At 43.9% G+C, this 23,316-nt stretch overlaps 2 protein-coding genes across 4 annotated transcripts in view; one reads left to right on the plus strand and one right to left on the minus strand.

Annotated features, from left to right (window-relative positions):
• BBOF1 (basal body orientation factor 1) overlaps nucleotides 1-5,255 on the plus strand; it is a 50,642-nt gene extending 45,387 nt beyond the window's left edge. For both annotated transcript variants that reach the window (XM_030930885.1, XM_030930883.1), the window contains one exon: nucleotides 3,860-5,255. In XM_030930885.1, the coding sequence (XP_030786745.1) occupies nucleotides 3,860-3,871 (12 nt within the window). In that variant the 3' untranslated portion in view covers nucleotides 3,872-5,255. The remainder of the gene's footprint in view (nucleotides 1-3,859) is intronic.
• ALDH6A1 (aldehyde dehydrogenase 6 family member A1) lies at nucleotides 628-23,083 on the minus strand. Of its 2 annotated transcripts, XM_030930876.1 has the most exons (12): nucleotides 22,848-23,015; nucleotides 14,344-14,406; nucleotides 11,729-11,803; nucleotides 11,394-11,555; nucleotides 11,087-11,165; nucleotides 10,386-10,688; nucleotides 8,051-8,172; nucleotides 6,553-6,742; nucleotides 5,865-6,046; nucleotides 4,346-4,525; nucleotides 3,994-4,092; nucleotides 628-1,204 (listed from the first exon to the last, which is right to left on the minus strand). In XM_030930876.1, exons 1-12 carry the CDS (start codon nucleotides 22,914-22,916, stop codon nucleotides 1,100-1,102), a joined length of 1,629 nt encoding a protein of 542 aa, XP_030786736.1. In that variant the 5' UTR covers nucleotides 22,917-23,015; the 3' UTR covers nucleotides 628-1,099. The 2 variants fall into 2 exon arrangements, with proteins under 2 accessions (XP_030786736.1, XP_030786737.1); XM_030930877.1 differs by lacking the exon at nucleotides 6,553-6,742 and having other exon boundaries at nucleotides 5,865-6,002; nucleotides 22,848-23,083.
• Nucleotides 23,084-23,316: the final 233 nt, after the last annotated feature.

The following is a 23,316-nucleotide window of genomic DNA, read 5'->3' on the forward strand; positions in this document are numbered from 1 at the left end:
GCTGGGTGTGGTGGCACATGCCTGTAATCCCAGCTACTAGTGGGGGCTGAGGCAGGAGAATTGCTTGATCCTGGGAGGTGGAGGCTGCGGTGACCCAAGATCACACCATTGCACTCCAGCCTGGGCAACAAGAGCGAAACTCCATCTCAAAAAAAAGAAAAAAGAAAATTATTTGCATCTGAATTAATGGCTGAAGCATTAATTAATGATTGCTGAAGAGGACCCTGAAAGTTAGTACTTGGCACATATAACAAAAAGTTGATTTGATTTATCCACTGCTTACTGAGGTATCCTTGAGAAGTGATCTTAAGAAGCAGGAACAGTGACAATGATAGAACTAATAGTGGTCATGAATTACTAGGAAACAAAGTGGCATTGAGCAGAAAAGAAAGAAGCTGTTGCCATAACTTTGGGATATATAAAAATGGATTATATCTTGTGTATTGTGGGATAAAAGAGGGGCTAAAGAAAGCTTTGCAGGAGGTCTCTCCCAGTGGCATTTAGGTAGTGCTATGTTTGAGGATCAACCAAAAACAGTGAGTTATTTCTGTCCTGTTTCCCCATCTAAGAGTTCTTCTTGCAATTATTGGAACATTTTCTTTAAAAAAAAAAAAAAATTCCCTTTTCTTTTTTTACTTTTTCAATTTTTTAAAATAGAGACAGGGTTTCGCCATGTTGCCCAGGCTGGTCTTCAACTCCTGGGCCCAAGCAGTCTGCCCACCATGGCCTCCCAAAATGATGGAATTACAGGCATGAGCCACTGCGCCTAGCCGGAACATTTTCTTTACATACACTGGCGTTTCTCCCCTTCAAATCATCAGAAAAGGGGAATCAGGTTTAAGCACTAATTTCAGATAAGCATTTCATAGTTACAACAGTTACCTCAAAAATGTATGAAGAGCAAGTGAAAAATCTGATTTCATTGTTACACTAGGCATCTCCCTATAGAAACTTTGCTGGGGTTAATAGTCCTGAGGAAGATTTTAGTTACAGTGTAGTCCAGTCCCATAGATCTGATCTGAGCAAAGCTGACAAATGAAGCTGCTCAAAAATAAAGGGAGATTACTCAGGATGGACTGAGTCTTAAACAAACTTATGTCTAACGGCCCATGGTAGGCATGACAACAGCAGGTGAGGAAAGAGTAGCATCCTCTTCTTTCCACTGAGAAGTAATGGTCTTTAACTGAGTGTAGAATTGGATGCCCTAAGGAAAACAGAAAAAAAGTTAGCATATATTTCTGGGGTTTCATGATTCTTCTTTTAATTAGCTTTTGAAGGAGGTATTATAAAGTGCTACTCACTTTCCTAATTGAGAAATGTAATCAGAATCCAATATATATTGTTCATAAGATAATTGATCTAAAACATTTAACATAATACCTGGCAGATAGTAAACAATCAAACCTTAGCCATCATTATTATGCTGAAACTAGTATTTCTTTCTTTTTTGTTTGAGATGGAGTCTTGCTCTCTCACTTAGGCTGAAGTGCAGTGGCATGATCTCAGCTCACTGCAACCTCTGCCTCCCAGGTTCAAGCAACTCTCCTGCCTCAGCCTCTCAAGTAGCTGGGATTACAGGAACCTGCTACCATGCCTGGCTAATTTTTGTATTTTTAGTGGATATGGGGTTTCACCATGTTCACCAGGCTGGTCTCGAATTCCTGGCCTCAAGTGATCCGCCTTCCTCGGCCTCTCAAAGTGCTGGAATTACAAGTGTGAGCCACCGTGCTCCCAGCCATTATATAGTAGGCCATTTATTTATTTATTTATCTATCTATCTATCTATTTATTTATTTATTTATTTAGAGAAGGAGTCTCTCTCGGCTCACTGCAACCTCTGCCTCCTATCTATCTATCTATCTATCTATCTATCTATCTATCTATCTATCTATCTATTTATTTATTTATTTAGAGAAGGAGTCTCTCTCGGCTCACTGCAACCTCTGCCTCCCAGGTTCATGTGATTCTCCTGCCTCAGCCTTCTGAGTAGCTGGGATTACAGGTGTGTGCCACCACACCCAGCTAGTTTTGTATTTTCAGTAGAGACGGGGTTTCACCATGTTGGCCAGGCTGGTCACCTGACTTCAGGTGATCCTCCAGTCTTGTCCTCCCAAAGTGCTGGGATTACAGGCATGAGCCACTGTGCCTAGTCGGCTATTTCTGATAATTATCAGAGATCATGAGCTCTATATTGAAGTGGCAAACCCAAAGCATCTTACAAATCTAAAGTAAAATATCTGACATTATACAAATTCACTTCTAAATTACCTATAACATGTGAGCCCAAAAATTCAGCATATTTAACTCTCTCTATATATAGATAGATATACTTTATTTTATTTTATATATTTTTTTTGAGATGGAGTCCCACTCTGTCGCCCAGGCTGGAGTGCAGTGGTGTGATTTCAGCTCACTGCAAGCTCTGCCTCCTGAGTTCATGCCATTCTTCTGCCTCAGCCTCCCAAGTGGCTGGGACTACAGGTGCCCGCCACCACGCCCGGCTAATTTGTTGTATTTTTAGTAGAGATGGGGTTTCACCATGTTAGCCAGGATGGTCTCGATCTTCTGACCTTATGATCCACCCGCCTCGGCCTCCCAAAGTGCTGGGATTACAGGCGTGAGCCACCACACCCAGCTAGATATAGTTTATTTTATAAGAGTAGGCTTGAGCAAAAGAGAATAATACATTGTGCAGATTTAACACTTATATAATTACTAGCAAGCTAGAATGACATTTTACCAGATTACCAGAGTAATTTATAATAATTAAATTGGGGGGTGCAGCCAGGAGTGGTGGCTCACACTTGTAATATCAGCACTTTGGGAGGCTGAGGCAGGCGGATCACTTGAGGCCATGAGCTCGAGACCAGCCTGGCCCAACGTGGCGAAACTCCGTCTCTATTTAAAAAAAAAAAAAAAAATAGCTGGGTATGGTGGCCGGTGCCTGTAATCCCAGCTACTTGGGAGCTTGAGGCAGAATTGCTTGAACCTGGGAGGTGGAGGTTGCAAGTGAGCTGAGATTGCACCACTGCACTCCAACCTGGGCAACAGAGCAAGACTCCCATCTCAAAAATAAATAAATAAATAAATGAGAGGGTGGGCAGGCAACAATTTTTAAACAATAGTTGTACTCTGTTTTGCTTAAAAGAAATGTAACTAGTATCAAATTAGTCATTTTAACAAAAGCTGTGACTAAGCCGGGTTCAGTGACTCACTCCTGTAATCCCAGCACTTTGGGAGGCCAAGGCAGGCAGATCACCTGAGGTAAGGAGGTTGAGACGAGCCTGGCCAACATGGCAAAACCCCATCTCTACTACAAATACAAAAATTGGGGGGGCGTGGTGGTGCGTGCCTGTAATCTCAGCTACTCAGGAGGCATAGACAGGAGAACTGCTTGAACCCTGGAGGCTGAGGTTGCAGTGAGCTGAGACCATGCCACAGCACTCCAGCCTGGGCAACAGAGCGAGACTGTGTCTCACAAAAAAAAAAAAAAAAAAAAGTAATAATGTCTGCTACAAAGAAGGTGCTCAATAACATTTTTTGTAAATGAATAACTATTACAGAAAAACTATGTGCAATGGGAACACACTGGGGATCACACCACCCAGCACTGAGGGAGGGGTGGTGGCAGTTGGAGGAGGTTTTCTGGAGGAGCTCATTCTTTAAATTGAGACATGACAGATGATTAGGAGTTAGTCAGATGAAAGGGGAGAGATGGCGAAGAGGGTCACACGCTCAGGAAGTGGCATATACAAGGGCTTGGACTTCCCCATACTCTTTCCTCAAAACTTTGTTGCTTTGAGTTATTCAGGAAGAAGCAGCTTTGGCAAAATTTTGTTAACTTTTAAATCTTTTTTAGGGAACCTTCTGAGAAGCACTGATTATGACCCCACAGATGCTGCTGGCAGGCCCTTCCTTGCAGAATCCTTGCTCCTGAATATCTTTAAGAAAATTTCTTAAGGGAAAAGACAGAAATTTTAACTCAAAAGTTACCTGTTTGCCATAGAAATTGGTGTCTCCCCTGAAGGAGGATCGAGAGCCGGTGAATGAGAACATTGGCAAAGGCACTGGAATGGGGACATTCACTCCCACCTAAAACAGAACAAATCCATGTCATACCCTAAGGACAAAGAAACTCTCCATTTAGAAGCACAACGGCATCAGAGACCAGTTTTGAATACCCACCTTCCACCCTGTCCTCTACCCCATGAACTTTCATTCCTGAGGAAGAAATGGGGCAATGTGGGAGGTCATGGGGACAATCTTAAACCAATGACTCACCATTATTTACTGTTTCCTCTTAGGAAATAGATATAAGAATCTCTTAAAAATTCTGTTCACAAACCTGTCCGACATCCACCAAGTGGGCATATTTCCGAGCAGTGGCTCCATTGGTGGTGAAGATAGCAGTTCCATTTCCATATGGGTTGTTATTTACAATCTGGATGGCTTCATCCAATGTTTCTGTCTCCAGAACCACAAGAACTGGACCAAAAATCTCCTCTTTGTAACAGGTCATATTTGGCTGCCAGGAGTGATGCATCCAGAAAAGAAGTCAGCTTTTTGGATTCTGAGTATTTTACGCTTATTTGGTACTTTCATTTACTACACATCATTTACATGGACAACTTTCATATTAGTAATCTCTTTTCATTTCAAATCACCTATTTAAAAAAAGTCCTCTCTTAACTGTGTTCCATCTTCCAAGTTACCAATCATATAAAAAACCTGGAATTCCTATCAACAATAACCACACTTCCTCTAAGGGACTGTATTTTTAGTTCATGACCCATCATTAGCTTCCTTTTTAATACCTGAACAACTTGTTTCATCCAATCGTTATCAAAAAGTTACATGAAAATTTATTTTTTATAAATCCAATCTATATTAAATATACCAGGATAATTTTTCTCTTTATAGAAACCCAATGCTGTTTTCTATAACATAAACAATCCATTCTTATTCACTCCTTTGCCTCCCAAATAAGTCTGTATGTTTATATTTTGATATCAGGTCATAGACACTCAAAACATCCTTCACCATGCAATTAATGTTTGTTGCTGGTAAACGGATTTTTCTGTATGGTTCTGTGGCAAGAGATTTCATAATTTCTACTGCACTTACATTCAACACTTGATGATTCACTATTATACTAGGGCTATATGAATTTCAAAAAACGCCTCATTACCTCAATTTTTAAGTCATGTTAGCTGAGAGACTTTCAAAGTTTTGATAAATAAAAATTGACAAGTCAATTATTTTTGTCACTTTCAATAAATATCAGGTGGTTGATATATTGATTGAGACACTGCAGTAGCCATAAGCTAGGCAGCAAGAGGGAGACAGGAGAGAAAACATTAACAAACCAGTATAAGATAAGATAGCGTTTGGCAAACTATAGCCTGTGGGCCAAATGTGGCTTCCTGCCTGTTTTTGTACAGTCCCCAAGTTAAAAATGGTTTCTGCATTTTTAAATGGTTGAAAAAATATTTAATCATATATAAAATGATATGAAATTCAAATATCAGTGTCCATAAATAAAGTTTTATTGGAACACAGCCACCCAATGTTTATGGCTGATCTCACACTACAACATCAGAGTTTAGTTGCAACAGACACTATATTCCTGCAAAGCTGAAAATATCCCTTTATGGAAAGTTTGCAGACTGCTGGTATAGTGGAAAGAGTTTGGTTGGGAGTTAGAAGGGGAGGCCAATTCAGACTCCAGATAAAATAACTGATCAATTCTGGCAAGAGATGAAGTGTTAGTCATTAAGTATTTTCATTAATAAATTAGAGGGATGAGATTCTATAGCCTTTAAGGTGCCTTCAGCTCTCATATTTGTGAAATAAAAGTTGTTCACCTTGACATTTGAGATGATGGTTGGTCCAACAAAGTTACCATTTTCATAGCCTTTCACTTTAATTTTTCGTCCATCAAGAAGGATGGAAGCTCCCTCCTTTGTTCCACTATCAATCAGATTACAGACTCGCTCTTTGGCCTGGGGAGTGATCAGAGGGCCAAGATCAGCTCCAGGCTGATCTCCTGTAAAACAACACAGAAGAATTTAAGGTCCTCATTAACATAAATTATGACTGCTGTCAGAGCTCATGCCTGTAATCCCAAAACTTTAGGAGGCCAAGGCAGGAGGACTGCTTGAGCCCAGGAGTTCCAGACCAGCCTGGGCAACAAAGTGAGACTTCATCTCTACAAAAAATAAAAAAATTAGCCAGGTGGTGGTGCACACCTGTGGTCCAAGCTGCTCAGGAGGCTGAGGCAGGAGGATCACTTGAGCCCAAGAGTTTGAGGCTGCCATGAGCTAGGATGGCACCACTGCACTCCAGCTTGGGTGACAGAGAGCCTCTGCCTTTAAAAACAAAACAAAACAAAAAAACTGCTAATGAGATGAATCCAAATGACAAGTACAATATAAAGAGAGGAAATGGCAAGAATAGACATGATTGTTCCCACTGGCCAAGGCCAGTGACAGAACCCAAGAGCTTAGTGCCACAGATGCAAAATCTAAGGGAGCAAGGCAGGTGATTGATTACCTGCATTGACTCTCAGGTTTTTGGCACGCTCCACCAGCTCTGGCAGCCACTTCTTGGCTTCTCCCACAAGGACTGCTGTTGAAAGAGCCATGCAGCGCTGACCAGCAGCTCCAAATGCTGCCCCAACCAACTGGTTCAGGGTATTTTCCTTATTGGCATCTGGCATGACTACCCCATGGTTCTTGGCTCCCTAAAAAAAAAATACAGAAAGCACAGGAATCTTCCTTGGGCAAATACAATTAAGCTAAGAAATTAAGCAGTGGACCAGGTGTGGTGGCTAACGCCTGTAATCCCAGCACTTTGGGAGGCTGAGGTGGGAAGGATCACCTGAGGTCAGGTGTTCAAGACCAGCTTAGGCAACATGGTGAAACACGATCTCTACAAAAAATTAGCCAGGAATGATGGCACAAGCCTGTGGTCCCAGTTACTTGGGAAGCTGAGGTAGGGGGACACCTTGATCCTGGGAAGCAGAGGTTGCAGTGAGCCAAGATCACACCATTGTACTCCAGAGTGGGTGACAGAGTGAGACCCGTCTCAAAAACAAAACAAAACAAAACAAAACAAAAAAAACACAAAAACAACAAAAGGAAAGAATTTGTTGACTGCTGGGTTTTTCAGTTATAAGAAGAGCAATGTTAAAAAAAAAAAAAAAAGAGAACTTACAGCCTTACAGCAATAATGCCAGTAACCAGCTGAAAGGCAAAACAGAAAGTAGACCTCTTGACATAGAATTTCAAGAAAGAGCCAGGCATGGTGGCTCATGCCTGTAATCCCAGCACTTTGGGAGGCCGAGGTGGGCGGATCACTTGAGATCAGGAGTTCGAGACCAGCTTGGCCAACATGGTGAAACCCCATCTCTACTAAAAATACAAAAATTAGCCAGGTGTGGTGGTAGGCACCTGTAATCCCAGCTACTTGGGAGGGTGAGGCACGAGAATTGTTTGAACCTGGGAGGTGGAGGTTGCAGTCAGCTGTGATGGCACCACCGCACTCTAGCCTGGGTGACAGAGTAAGACTCTGTCTCAAAAAAAAGTGATTAACGTGACTTAGAATGAAGCTCCTCTAAAGGTTCATGATTAAAGAGAAGACATTCAGGAGGACATGGTAAGGCTCACGTCTGTAATCCCAGCACTTTGGGAGGCCAAGGCGGGCAGATCACGAGGTCAGGAGATCGAAACCATCCTGGCCAACATGATGAAACCCCATCTCTACTGAAAAAAAATAGAAAAATTAGCCAGGTGCGGTGGTGCATGCCTGTAGTCCTAGCTACTCAGGAGGCTGAGGCAGGAGAATCACTTGAACCCAGGAGGCAGAGGTTGCAGTGAGCCAAGATAGTGCCACTGCACTCTAGCCTGGCGACAGAGAGACTCTGTCTCAAAAAAAAAAAAAAGAAACACTGACATTGGGGTGGGATTAGTGGCCTCTCTGCTGAAGGTCTGTTCCTAGGTAATTTTCATATATAGAATAAAGATTGGAGAAAAAAAGAATAAGAAGTCACCATATTGGCTTGAACCCTCTTGCCATGTCTTGATCCTCTCTCGAAGATATACTCTCCTGCCTGGTTGGATCCCACAAAGCTGATTGCTTTGATGTCTGGATGATCGCAAATAAAATTTACAGCTTTAAGAAGAAAATAAATGATCACTCACAAAGGAGCAAATGGATTCTCAACATGGAAAATTTCCCCTTTCCCCACTGTTATGAATTTGAAGTTTTCCTGTGTTTTTCTTTTCTTCTTCTTTTTTTTTTTTGAGACGGAGTCTTGCTCTGTTGTCCAGGTTGGAGTGCAGTGGTGCGATCTTGGCTCACTGCAACTGACGCCTCCCAGGTTCAAGCAATTCTCTGTCTCAGCCTCCCAAGCAGCTGGGATTATAGGCACCTGCCACCACGCCTGGCTAATTTTTGTATTTTTAGTAGACACGGGGGTTTACCATCTTGACCAGGCTGGTCTTGAACTCCTGACCTTGTGATCCACTCGCCTTGGCCTCCCAAAATGCTGGGATTACAGGTGTGAGCCACTGCGCCAGGCCTGTGTTTGTTTTTCTATACTGGATTCTCATTGTAAAGTTCTCTCCTTGTACCTTTTAAATTCTATTTAGCTGGCTGGACACGGTGGTGCATGCCTGTAATTCCAGCACTTTGGGAGGCTGAGGCAGGTGGATCACCTGAGGTCAAGAGTTCGAGTTCATCCAATATGGTGAAACCCTGTCTCTACTAAAAATACAAAAAAATTAGCCAGGAGTGGTGGTGGGCGCTTGTAATCCCAGCTACTTGGGAGTCTGAGGCAGGAGAATTGCTTGAACCTAGGAGGCAGAGGTTGCAGTGAGCCAAGATCATGCCATTGCACTCCAGCCTGGGCAACAAGAGCAAAAGTCCATCTCAAAAAAATAAAAAATAAAAAAATGAATTCCATTTAGCCTCTTTCCTTTCATGATTTTTCTCATGTGCTACCCCAGAATTTCCACTTCTAACTTTTATTTTTTAATTTTTATATATATTTTTTGAGACAGGGTCTCACTGTTTCACCTAGGCTGGAGTGCAGTGGTGCAATCTTGGCTCACTGCAACCTCTGTCTGCCAGGCTTAAGCCGTCTTCCCACCTCATGGGACTACCTGCACATGCCACCATTCCTGGCTAAGTTTTGTATTTTTTTTGTACAGACAAGGGTTTTGCCACATAGCCCAGGCTGGTCTCGAACTCCTGGGCTCAAGTGATCCGCCTACCTTCGCCTCCCAAAGTGCTGGGATCACAGGTGTGTGCCACTGTACTCGGCCTTAATGTAACTTTGAAGGCTGCAACTCCTATTTTCCTCGAAAACAACAGCCTTTGAATACTGAACTCTTCTTTTTTGTCCTTTAAGAATAACAATAGGCAGTGCACGGTGGCTCACGCCTGTAATCCCAGCACTTTGGGAGGCTGAGGCGGGTGGATCACCTGAGGTCAGGAGTTTGAGACCAGCCTGGCCAACATGGTGAAACCCCGTCTGTACTAAATAGTTTTACCAAAATTAGTGGGGCACGGTGACACATGCCTGTAATCCCAGCTATTCAGGAGGCTAAGGCAGGAGAATTGCTTGAACCTGGGAGGCAGAGGGTAGAGTGAGCTGAGATCGCACCACTGCACTTCAGCCTGGGCAACAGAGGGAGACTCCATGTCAAAAAAAAAAGAATAACAATATTTCCTCAATGGTGACTATGTACTGGGACACTCAGACACTACTGTGTTCTCATGTGAGAGGTCATATAGCGTAGTTTTTAAAAGCAAAAATCAGAGTCAGCCTTCCTGAATGGGTATACACATCCTGGCTTTGACGGTTTCTAGCACTGTGACTTTGGGCTAATTAATTTCACTATGTCTCATTTTTCTCTTCTGCAAAATGGAAAAAATAATACCTATCTCAAAGGGTGATTATAAAGATTAATAGATAAAAAGCACTAGGAACAGTGCCTGAAACACAGACGCACTGTTTAAGTATTAGCTATTATTACAAGAATTGGAAGGCCTTCAGTATCTCTGAGATCTGCAAATTCTCTGAGTTAAATCCTCATGTATTCTCTTCATATTGAAGAAAAAAGTTTCTTTTTTAATCTTATCTGTGTCTAGCCCTAATCCAGATTTCGTACTGTAGGGCAAGAAGCAAGAAGCACTGCTATTCCCCAGTTGGTTACCTTGGTGCACAAAGATGGCAAAATCATCAACAAACATGGAGGTTAAAATGAGTAAATACTTTCCTCCTTACAAGTAGGTTCCTTATCCTAAAACATCCAATCATCACTAAACACCTTGATTTTTTGGTAGCCAGATTAAGTAGCCATATGCAGAAGGGCAGTTACCTTCATGTTGTCCATGAATGATGTTTAATGTTCCATCAGGGGCACCAGAATCCTGGAGCAACTTAGCAAGAAGCATAGTTGCTCCAGGGACTCGCTCGGATGGCTTCATTAGAAAGGTATTTCCACACACCATAGCCATGGGAAACATCCAAAGGGGGATCATGGCGGGAAAATTGAATGGAGCAATGCCTGCACACACTCCCAGAGGCAGACGGTAGGAATAAAGGTCCATGTCTTTGGTGATGGATGGCATGGTCTCTCCCATCATGAGGGATGTCACACTACAGGCATGCTCAACCACCTCTGGAACACAGAAGTCAGGCCATCAGCTCTCCACACTGTGTACTAGTTAGCTTTGTCCTGTTCTCTTCAGCCCTGAGGACAGGAAGTGGCTCAGGCCAATGAAGGGGCGCAGGGTACACTGACTTGCCCTTCCAAGTTAAGGGTTTGTGCAAAATGAGATTCTCTGAATGGGAAAAATACAGCGATATGTATATACCCACTGGAAGATCATTTGAGTAAAGAGTAAAGTAAATCAGTCTTAGGGATACTGAATACTGCCATTTTTCACAAGCGTTAAAAAAGATATCATGGGATGGCAAAATCTATATAAAGGAAGAAGCAACCTCCCATTCTGCGATCTGTGCCTCCCATCTTCCTTTGCTCCTTCCCAAAAGTCCCATAAGGGGCTCCCAGCTTACGAAGGCCTCGAAATACATCTCCTTCAGCATCAGCTAGGGTCTTCCCTTGTTCCAATGTGATTAACTTGGCAATTTCTTTCTAGAGAGAAAACACACAGATAGAAATTAATGCAAGAATGTTCCTCTTTTAAATTCTCAGGTAGCCAAGGAAGAATAAGACTGGAGGAGATGCAGTACAAGGGAGAGAGCCATGATCAATGTCTCTGCATACTGCAGAGTAAGGGAGGGTGGCTGAAAAGGTCTCTGTGAGAGTGACAAACATGCCCTAGGTGACAGTTTGGAAAAGCATACCATTCAGATTTCATACCAAGTTTTCTTTAATAAGTTGTTGATAGCGGAGCAAGACCTGCTGGCGGCTTAATACTGAAGTGTCTGCCCATGCAGGAAAAGCACGTTTGCAGGAAGCAATGGCTGCATCCATTTCTGCCTTGGTGGCCTGAGGGACCCGACCAATGACCTCATTGGTGGCCTGATGAGAAAAATAAGCACATGATCCTTTGCCCCGACTCACCTTCTCCACTGTACATCTAGTCACAGAAGCAGCACTATGTGCTTTACAATAGACACCCAGGTCCCTACTTGCCCATTATGTCCCTAGAATTCTAGGCTCCTAAGTTGAAGTCCCAAAGCAGCTTCGCTTACTGGGTTGTGGATCTCGATCCATTTGTCACTTTTGGATTCAACAAATTTCCCATCAATGAAGAGCTTTACAGCTGGCTGAAAACAAACAAACAAACAAACAAACAAACAAAAAGCCATGAAACTTTGTATTAGTTAATTGCTTTGCTTTTCTCTTTCCCTTGTACCAAGGAAAGAAAACAAGTTGATAATGGAATCTTCTAGTCTTTAGAAATGTTACCACTAGGAAAGAGACACATAACATCCTTAGCTATTTTGTGTGTGTGTGTGTTTATTTTTTTTTTGAGACAAAGTTTCCCTCTTGTCCCCCAGTCTGGGGTGCAGTGGTGTGATCTCGGCTCACTGCAACCTCTGATTCCCGGGTTCAAGCAATTCTCTTGCCTTAGCCTCTCGAGTAACGAGATTACAGGTGCCCGCCACAACACCCAGCTACTTTTGTATTTTTAGTAGAGACGGGGTTTCACCATGTTGGCCAGACTGATCTTGAACTTCTGACCTCAGGTGATCCACCCACCTCGGCCTCCCAAAGTGCTAGGATTACAGGTGTAAGTCTCTGCATCTGGCCCTTATTATTATTATTTTTTTTTCTTGAGACATGGTCTCACTCTGTCACCCAGGCTGGAGTATAGCGGCGTGATCACGACTCACTGCAGCCTCAACCCCCAGGGCTTAGGTGATTCTCCCACCTCAGCCTCCTGAGCAGCTGGGACTACAGGCACATGCTACCATGCCCAGCTAATTTTTTTGTACTTTTGATAGAGACGGGGCTTGGCCATGTTGCCTGGCTGGTCTCGAACTCCTAGGCTCAAATGAGCCACCCGCGTCAGGCTCTCAAAGTGCTGGGATTACAGGCGTGAGTCACTGTGCCCAGTCTATAGTTTATATTAAGATGTGGCAGAGCCTCTCAATACTGTGATCTCTCTGAGAATGGGAAATTCCCTGCTATTCACACAGTGGAACTTCATGAGTGGAAACACGATATTGTGAAGTTTATACTAAAAAAGCAGCAACTCTGTTAACAAAGATTAGCTACTATGAGTTTTTGGCCCAGCTGACTGTTAATTACTGTGAGCATGCACTACCTTTATGATCAAAAGATTTTTGGCTGGGCACAGTGGCTCATGCCTATAATCCCAGCACTTTGGGAGGCCGAGGCAGGTGGATCACCTGAGGTCAGGAGTTCAAAGACTAGCCTGGCAAACAAGGCGAAACTTCGTCTTTACTAAAAATATAAAAATTAACTGGGTTTGGTGGCATGCACCTGTAATCCTAGCTACTTGGGAGGTTGAGGCAGGAGAATCGCTTGAACCTGGGAGGCAGAGGTTGCAGTGACCTGAGATCGTGCCACTGCATTCCAGCCTGGGCGACAGAGTGAGACTCCATCTCAAAAAAAAAAAAAACAAAAGATTTAAAAAATGTTTCTGTATATTTTTTTCTGAGATATAGCTCACTGTCACTAATTTTTTTTTTTTTTTAACATGGAATCTCACTTTATCACCCAGGTTGGACTGCAGTGGCACAATCTTGGCTTACTGTAACCTCTGCCTCCCAGGCTCAAGCAGTCCCTCCACCTCACCCTCCCAAGGAGCTGGGACCATAGGTATGCACTACCGTGCCTGGCTAATTTTTTGTAGAGATGGGGTTTCACCATGTCTCCCAGGCTGGTCTCGAACTTCTGAGCTCTGGCAGTCCACCTGCCTCAGCTTCCCAAAGTGTTGGGATTACAGGTGTGAGCCGCCGCGCCTGGCCTCTTTCACTAATTTTTTTTTTTTATTTGAGATGGAGTCTCGCTCTGTCATCCGGCTAGAGTGCGATGGTGAGATCTTGGCTCACTGTAACCTCTGCCTCCCTTATTCAAGTGATTCTCCTGCCTCAGCCCATGAAGTAGCTGGGACTACAGGTGCGTGCCACCATGCCAAGTTTTGTATTTTTATTAGAGACGGGGTTTCCCATGTTGGCCAGGATGGTCTCGATCTCTTGACCTCGTGATCCACCCACCTCAGCCTCCCAAAGTGCTGGGACACTTAAGTTTTTAAAGCGGTCTGTGAACCAAAAAATGGTGATCTACTGTGGTACAGTGTGTGCATACTTCTGTGTGGAAAGCATTTGAGCAATAGTGCTTATTTATTAGATTTTAGGTGCTGGAAGTGGTTGACAGACAGTTGATCTGTAAAAACCACTCTAAAGGTTGTTAAGAAGAAGACAACTATCTGGCAGAGTTAGCAGAACCTCTAGAAGCCATGAAAATGTTTGTATCTTTTGACACAGTAATCCATTTCAGGAAGAAAATAATCCAAAAGGAGAAAAAATCTGTATAAACAAATGTTTGTTTTATAATATTGAAAAACTGAAGCAACCTAAATGTTATGTAGGGAAACTGTTAATTCAGGCTATATCTATTTGATGGAATATTATTGCAGCCATTAAAATTATAACTATAAACACCATCTTGCAATATTGATAATGCTTACAATATAGTAGATCTAGTATTAGATAAGAAAACCAAGATAGAAAGTTTCACATACACTGTGATGACAATTATGTAAAGAAGATAGAGATACCCAAAAACTATACTGAATTCCTTCTCAGAAGTCAACCTCTATGCCATATAAACTCACCACTGAAGAAGAGAAGGAAGATGTTGAATACCAGGCGGAACTGGATTTCACCTTGGAAGAAACCTGTGAGGCAAAAAAATGATTATTTTGATAAATGAGAGCAGAAAGTTATTTAAAATTTAGCAAATAGCTACTATATGCTTAATACTATACTAGCTACTGTGGAGGTATGGAAAAGGACTTGATGTTTCTCTCAAAGGGCATACAGCCGTTAAAGAGAAAAGATATGAATCTATGACACAGCAAACTATGAACGAACAATAAACCATAATAATCATGTCCTATATGTCCAGGCTAGTACTGATTAAAAAAAATCTTTTTGTCATTATGTTTTCCTAATTTGGGCCTGGCAAAATGTACCATAAATCTAACAATATGAAAATACTTAGCATGGTATCTAACACAATAGGTACTGAATTTAAGATCATATAAAATCAATATGCTAGGCATGGTGACTCACGCCTGTAATCTCAGCACTTTGGGAAGCTGAGACGGGTGTATCACTTGAGTCTAGGAGTTTGAGACCAGCCTGGGCAACATGGCAAAACCTTGTCTACCAAAAATACAAAAATTAGCCAGGCATGGGTGGCGCGTGCCTGTGGTCCCAGCTACTAGGGAGGCTGAGGTGGGAGGATTGCTTCAGCCCAGGAGGGTGAGGCTGCAGTGAGTCATGATTGTGCCACTGCACTCCAGCCAGGGAGACAGAGGGAGACACTGTCTCAAAAAAATAAAAAATAAAAATAAATAAAATCAATGAAAATATAAACCAAATAGTTTATTACCAATGCAATTAAAATTATGTCCTTATACATACTTGAAAAATGAATGTTCATAAGAACTTTATTTGTAGTATCCCAAAACTTGGAAACACCCCAATGTCTATCATTGGATGGGTAAATAAGGAAACTAATGTGGTATATTCCATACACTGGAATACTACTCAGCAAAAAAAGGAACGACCTACTGATACATGCAATATAAATAGTCATAATAATTATGACAAAAGACAAGTTAGATAATAAGAGTACATACTGTATGATTCTACTTATGTAATACTAGAGAATGCAAACAAATCTGTAATATCAGAACAGTGGTTACCTGGGGATGAAGAGGGAAACTTTTTGGGGTGATGGACATATGTTCATTATGTTGATTGTGATGCTATTTTCACAGGTGTATACAAATGTTAAAACTTATCAAACTGCATACTTTAAATAAGTACAGATTGTTTTATGTCAATTTTATTTTAATAAAGCTGTATTGAAATGCCATAGGTACGTTATAGGAAAAAATGTGTTGGATAGATATTTGATGGGGTAAAATCAGTAAATAGGGAGGGAGGATCAGTTTCAACAAGATAACTCTCAAACTGTAACTCACTAAAAAAATTCCGTATATATGTTATCAAAGTTGATTTTTTGAGACGGAGTCTCACTCTGTCACCCAGGCTGGAGTGCAGTGGCATAATCTTGGCTCACTGCAACCTCTGCCTCCCGTGTTCAAGTGATTCTCCTGCCTCAGCCTGCCAAGTAGCTCGGATTATAGGTGTCTGCCACCATGCCCAGCTAATTTTCTTTCTTTTTTTTTTTGAGATGGAGTCTGGCTCTGTTGCCCAGGCTGGAGTGCAGTGGTACAATCTTGGCTCACTGCAAGCTCTGCCTCCCGGGTTCATGCCATTCTCCTGCCTCAGCCTCCCAAGTAGCTGGGACTGCAGGCGCCTGCCAACACGCCCGGCTAATTTTTTGTATTTTTAGTAGAGATGGGGTTTCACCGTGTTAGCCAGGATGGTCTTGATCTCCTGACCTTGTGATCCGCCTGCCTTGGCCTTCCAACATGCTGGGATTATAGGCGTGAGCCACCGCGCCTGGCCTAATTTTCTTTTTATTTATTTTTTGAGACAGAATTTTGCTCTTGTTGACCAGGCTGGAGTACAATGGCATGACCTTGGCTCACTGCAACCTCCACCTCCTGGGTTCAAGTGATTCTCCTGCCTCAGCCTCCTGAGTAGTTGAGATTACAGACACCTGCTACCATGCCTGGCTAATTTTTTTTTTTTTTTTTTTTTTGTATTTTTAGTAGAGACGGGGTTTCACCATGTTGGCCTGGCTGGTCTCAAACTCCTGACCTCAGGTGATCCACCCACCTTGGCCTCCCAGAGTGCTGGGATTACAGGCATAAGCCACTGCACCCAGTCTATATATATGTTATCAAAGTTGATTTAAGAAATATTTAAGCCAATCAAAATGAGCAAACTAAAATACTCAGGACTGGGATATAAAGGAAAGCTGCAATCTAATAATCTTTTATCTTGCCTGAAAAGGGACTCTGTTAACCACAGAGTATAGGGCTGCATGAAGGGTGCCTACAGCACTGCCCAGGAAAAGATGGTGGTCCTTTGGTCCAGCAGATAGTCCTTCCAAATTCCTCATCTGCTTGCTCTCCTATTCCCTACCAAAGCCATTTCAAACCACTGACACTCTCCTGGAGCCCACCATGTCTTATTTATAGCTATGTTCCCAATACCAACATAGCACCGGGTAGGTAGTAGGTGTTCAGTAAATATCTGCTGAATAAAATAGAAGCCCACTGCTGTCTGCTTCTTACCCCAAACTAGGTTAAGAGGCCCTTTTTTGTCCTCTGAAAGCAGCCAATACTTCCCCTTTCAGGCGTATCTCTCTGTGTTGTAATTGTTTGGGGTCTTACTCTGTTTTGTGTTGCTATAACAAAATACCTGAGACTGGGCAATTTATAAGGAAAAGTAGTTTATTTAGCTCATGATTCTGCAGGCTGGGAATTTCTTTTTTTTTTTTTTTTTTTTTTTTTTTTTTTTTTTGAGACGGAGTCTCGCTCTGTCGCCCGGGCTGGAGTGCAGTGGCCGGATCTCAGCTCACTGCAAGCTCCGACTCCCGGGTTCACGCCATTCTCCTGCCTCAGCCTCCCGACTAGCTGGGACTACAGGCGCCCGCCACCTCGCCCGGCTATTTTTTTTTTTGTATTTTTTAGTAGAGACGGGGTTTCACCGTGTTAGCCAGGATGGTCTCGATCTCCTGACCTCGTGATCCACCCGTCTCGGCCTCCCAAAGTGCTGGGATTACAGGCTTCAGCCACTGCGCCCGGCCCAGGCTGGGAATTTCAAGGGATGGCCCTAGATTCTGGCGAGGGCTTCTGTCCTGTGTCATAACGTAACAGAGAAGATCAAAGGGGAAGCAGACCTGTGTGAAGAGGCAAAACTGGTGGGGAGGTATCCTGGCTTTATAGCCCACTCACACAGGAACTAATCCATTCCCATGGGAACTAATCCAGTCTCAAAAAAGCAAGAATCCACTCACTACAGCACAAAGCCATTCATGAAGGATCCACCCCCATGACCAAAACACCTCCCACTAGGTCCCAACACTACCACATTGGAGATTAAATTTCAACATGAGTTTTGGTGGAGACAAACCAACCATATCCAAGCCATAACACCTGGGTACTTATCTGTTACCCATAAAGACTCTCAGTTTCAGGAGGGTTGACACTGCATCTGTCTTGTTCACCTACTTCACAGAGTTAAAAATTGTAGGCCGGGCGCGGTGGCTCAAGCCTGTAATCCCAGCACTTTGGGAGGCCGAGACGGGCGGATCACAAGGTCAGGAGATTGAGACCATCCTGGCGAACACAGTGAAACCCCGTCTCTACTAAAAATACAAAAAACTAGCCGGGCGAGGTGGCGGGCGCCTGTAGTCCCAGCTACTTGGGAGGCTGAGGCAGGAGAATGGCGGGAACCCGGAAGGCGGAGCTTGCAGTGAGCTGAGATCCGGCCACTGCACTCCAGCCTGGGCGACATAGCAAGACTCCGCCTCAAAAAAAAAAAAAAAAAAAAAATTGTAACTGATCAGGACTGTCCAGTTATAGAAAAGTAGCTAGCACAAAGTTGGTACTCATTAAATCTTGTTATGTCATTGTAAATAACGGCATGGTGATTTGTGCCTGTAGTCCCAACTACTCAGGAAGCTGAGGCAGGAGGATCTCTTGAGCCCAGTTCAAAACCAGCTTGGGGAACATAACAAGACCCCATTTCTATAAATAATAAGTAAACACTTATTATTTGTTTTCACTCTTTGCTATTCCACAACTTTATCTTAAAACTCCCAACTCTACTACTTCCTCTTCCACTTTCAGGAGCTGACTTTGTTTTTCTTACTTCAGAGCACATAGAAACCATCAGATGAGAACGTCTCAACTCCCTACTAGCAAACCTACAAAACTGAACTCAACCTAAGGAGAAGGTAGCCAGCAAGCTCCATGCAGGAAAAGTGACTGAGACAGTGGTGCATGATCAATATATGTGGACTGGATGAAGAGGTATATGCTTTTTTTTTTTTGAGACAGGCTCTTGTCCTGTCTCCTAGGCTGGAATGCAGTGGCATGATCATAGCTCACTGCAGCCTGCAACTCCTGGGTTCAAGCCATCTTCCTGCCTCAGCCTCCCAAGTAGCTGAGACCACAAGCATGCACTACCAACCCCAGCTAAATTGCTTTTATTATTATTTTATTTTTTTGAGACAGAGTCTTGCTCTGTCACCCAGGCTGGAGTGCAGTGGTGTAATCTTGGCTCACTGCAACCTCCGCCTCCCAGGTTCAAGTGATTCTCCTGCCTCAGCCTTCTGAGTAGCTGGGATTACAGGCATGCGCCACCACACCCAGCTACTTTTTTGTATTTTTAGCAGAGATGGGGTTTCAACATGTTGGCTGGTCTCGAACTCTTGACCTCAAGTGATCTGCCTGCCTTGGCCTCCCAAAGTGCTGGGATTACAGGTGTGAGCCAACACACCTGGCCACATTTTTGAATTTTTAGCAGAGACAGTGTTTCACCATGTTGGCCAGGTTGGTCTTGAACTCCTGACTTCAGGTGATCTGACCATCTTGGCCTCCCAAAGTGCTGGAATTACAGGGGTGAGCCACCACGCCAGGCCGCCATTAACTCTTTTAAGTTTCCCAAGGCTTGGTTCTAGGCCTTCTTTTCTTCTCATTCTGTATATGCTCCTTGGGTGATTTTTATCAACTCCCATGGCTTAACTATCTAGATCCTGATGATACCCAACTCTTTAGTCCTTGGCCAGAATTTTCTTCTTCAGGTGATATCCACGTAATTATCTTTACCACATCTCTATTTGGATGTTACATAGGCACATGTTAAAAAAAGGTGGCTGGGCACAGTAGCTCACTGTAATTCCAGCACTTTCGGAGGCTGAGGCACTTTGGGAGGCTGAGGTGGGAAGATCACTTGAGTTCAGGAATTTGAGACCTGCCTGCACTCAGTGGAGTGCAATGGCGCAATCTCGGCTCACTGCAACCTCCACCTCCCGGGTTTAGGCGATTCTCCTGCCTCAGCCTCCTGAGTAGCTGGGATTACAGGCATGTGCCATCACGCTTGGCTAATTTTCTGTTTTTTTTTTTTTTTTTTTTGAGATAGAGTCTCTGTCGCCCAGGCTGGAGTGTAGTGGCGCGATCTCGGTTCACTGCAAGCCCCACCTCCTGGGTTCACGCCATTCTCTTGCCTCAGCCTCCCGAGTAGCTGGGACTACAGGCGCCCGCCACCACGCCCAGCTAATTTTTTTGTGTTTTTAGTAGAGACGTGGTTTCACCATGTTAGCCAGGATGGTCTCGATCTCCTGACCTCATGCTCCACCTGCCTCCCTCCCCTCCTGGTTCATGGCCTGCTAGTCCTACAACATTTGGCTCTTTCCCTAGATCTCCACAGTATCCCTGTGGAGGTCACTTCAGAAGTTTCTCCAAATGAATCAGAAAATACATAGTGTCTGTTTCTGAAATAAAGTACATGGAAAGATTCTTCTCCTTGATGGAAAAGGACAAAATATTAAGTATTTGGGTTTCTCCTTCGGCAACTTGGTAAAGGATAAACACACCTATTGTTTATCACTTATTGCAGTACGATAAAGGAACTTTCAGTGAGCATTTCACTGTAAGCCTATGTCAGTGCCTAACATAGAAAGAGATGGCAAGATTTAAGTTCTGAATTTTCAGCTCCATCAGTTACTAGTTCGGTAACCATATCACTGAAAGTGCAAGTCACTACATCTTTTTAAGAGTAATTTTCTTGCCCAGGTGCAGCGGTTCATGTCTGTAGTCCCAACACTTTGGGAGGCTGAGGTGGGAGGATCGCTTGAGTTTAAGAGTTCAAGACCAGCCTGGGCAACATGGTGAAACCCTGTCTCTACAAAAGATACAAAAATTAGCTGGCATGGGGGCACGACCTGTTGTCGCAGCTACTTGGAGGGCTGAGGTGGAAGAATCACTTCAGTGTGGGAGGTCGAGGCTGCTGTGAGTTGTGATTGCACCACTGCACTCCAGCCTGGGTGACAGAGTGAGACCCTGTCTCAAACATTCCTTTATCTCTGAATGGGAGTGATAATATCACAAGGAGCAGAAAGAGGTTTTAGGTTAAGTTTGACTACTCTTCATAGCAGAGAAAAATAAGCTGAATACTTAAAATAATTGAAAACGTGAACTCTCTATAAATCCTTTTGATAGTTCTCTAATATTCATGGCTGCCAAAATCGAGGGTTTTTTTTTTGTTTTTTTGTTTTTTTTAGACGGAGTCTTGCTTTGTCACCCAGGATATAGTGCAATGGCACAATCTCAGCTCACTGCAACCTCCGCCTCCCGGGTTCAAGTGATTCTCCTGCCTCAACTTCCTGAGTAGCTGGGATTACAGTCGCCTGACACCCGGCTAATTTTTGTATTTTTAGTAGAGAAGGGGTTTTACCATGTTGGTCTGGCTGGTCTCCAACTCCTGACCTCAGGTAATCCACCCACCTTGGCCTCCCAAAGTGCTGGGATTACAGGCAGGAGCTACAGCGCCTGGCCTCTAGGCTACTTTTTATCAAACTTTTAATCAAAGTTTCATGTTACAACTCCTAGTTGGCTGAGGATTACTCTATCTGTTCTTTTCCAGGTCACTTCAGAAGTTTCTCCAAATGAATCAGAAAATACATAGTGTCTGTTTCTGAAATAAAGTACATGGAAAGAGAGATTCTTCTCCTTGATGGAAAAGGACAAAATACTTTCTTAAGGTTCTCAATGACTCATTGTGATGGGAGGGGAAGAGGAGGCAAAGGAAAAAAGCCAATTTCAGTAAAAGATTTCAAGAAGTTGGTAAGAAAAATATAGGGTGGAAACTTTGTTTTCCTGCTACTAAAAAAAGATACTAGAACAGAACAAGGATCACAGCAAGAAAGATGAGCGAAGCCAGACCATCTGGCAAACCCTTCAAACTCATCCTTTCTACCGTCCCCATTAAATAGCATATTTAAACGTGAATCTTTGCTGACTCTGCCAAGAATCTTGAAAATGCCCAAGTTTCTGTACTAGAACTCACGGAAACCTGGTGAATACTAATATTAGCTAAAAGCGCAGCAATATAGAGGAAATTCTCAGACTGGATGTGATGAATAAGAAGGCACTGTTGTTTGTTGCGGATTGTTTCTTGCCCGCAGTAAATCTTGCTTCATACTCTAAATCCTCGGTAGGCCATGAACAGGGGAAAGACTATAGAGTTGGAGATTACAGGCCTCAGGCATGCATCTCCTGTAGCTTTACCATTTCTCCTTAGGTTGGCTTCAGAAAGGACTCAATCCCCCAAGTGCAGAGATGAGGGTGTGTGGCACTAGAAGAGCTGATTTGGGGTGGGAACTTACACTTCTTGTCTTACCTGGCTCCCACTTTCTATCACCTGTTTTGAAAATGTTTAGTACCTTGAACGTACATGGAACATACTGGTAGCGTTAACTGTGTGCCCTTATCTACCTTATGTAGATGTGCCCTATCTATGTAAACTGTTGAACTTGGCTGAGAGAAAGTTTCACTGAAAGTTTTGGCAAGAAAGGGGACAGCCAGTCTATGCAAAATACAAAGAGCCACACTTAGGGAAAATAACTTAGTAAATGGCTGCCTTTGGTGAAAATCTAGAGTCCACTTCTAGAAGAAAATTCAAAGTTCATACACTGACCCTCGCCCCTCGCGTTCCCCTTACCTCGGATCACCACGGACAGTGAAGTAGGGTGGGGGAAGGGAGCAATGGCAACGTGGACGCTCAAGGCAGGGGACAGAGTAACCAAAAAGAGTCGTTTCTGGGGGAGAGAGAGAACGCTGGTGCAGAGGTGAAAGGGAAAGAAGGTTGGCGGATGGAGAGATGAGGGCAAGAGACTGACAGCAGGGAGCAGGCAGAGCTGGAGAAGGAGAGTGGGCGACAGCCAGAAAAGAGGAGGCTTAGGAGTAAAAGGGTAGAGGGCCAAGGGTAACAGCCCAGGGCTGGATCCGGGACGAGGGAGGGTATGAAGTGAGGGCTGGGCATGGGACAGGGCCGCACAGGTTAGGTAGGAGATCCGGCCAAAAAGGGGTTGGGCCAAGAAGGTGGTCCCGCCCGAGGATGGCTCAGGGAGCAGACGGAAAGGATCCAATTCCTAGCTTCATGGTGCCTTGGCGCCACCCTCACTCGCCTGCAGGATCCTGGCTCGCACTGCCGCCGCCGCCGCCGCCGCCGCCGCCGCCGCCACTACTGCCGCCATGGCTCTCGGCAGCCCTAGCTCCGCACCCCGCTCCTGTACAGCCCAGAAGCACTACAGCTGCCAGGCCTCGCCCTCCATCCTGCCGGGCTTCCTCATTGGTGGGGAGGACTATTTTCTTCAGCCAATCACTCGTCCTAACACCTGATTCCTCCTCTCACACCCCAGTCCTGGGGATAAGTGATTGGTCAGGAGCGAAAATGCTCTCACCCTCTCCCACCTCAGCCAATGCCGTTGGCGGAGGTAGAGAAGACGCCCCAGACTTGGACACTCCATACTGAGCACACGGGGAAGACGCCCCCCTAACCTGGAACTCCGATTGGCCAAGGACGCAACCGAGGCCCCACCCCTTCACTGAGGAAAGTAAATAAGACCCTCCAAGAATTTTGCTGTCGCTCCACCT

This window comes from Rhinopithecus roxellana, chromosome 5, assembly GCF_007565055.1.
Source record: "Rhinopithecus roxellana isolate Shanxi Qingling chromosome 5, ASM756505v1, whole genome shotgun sequence".
Classification (NCBI taxonomy): domain Eukaryota; kingdom Metazoa; phylum Chordata; class Mammalia; order Primates; family Cercopithecidae; genus Rhinopithecus; species Rhinopithecus roxellana.

Excerpts from the sequence above, each read along its gene's own strand:
- ALDH6A1 (XM_030930876.1), bottom strand. The coding sequence starts at position 22,916 with ATGGCGGCAGTAGTGGCGGCGGCGGCGGCGGCGGCGGCGGCGGCGGCA. Across the intron at positions 11,556-11,728 it reads GGATCGAGATCCACAACCCA|GCCACCAATGAGGTCATTGG; the intron begins GTAAGCGAAGCT and ends TTTTCTCATCAG. Across the intron at positions 11,166-11,393 it reads AACTTATTAAAGAAAACTTG|AAAGAAATTGCCAAGTTAAT; the intron begins GTATGAAATCTG and ends TTTTCTCTCTAG.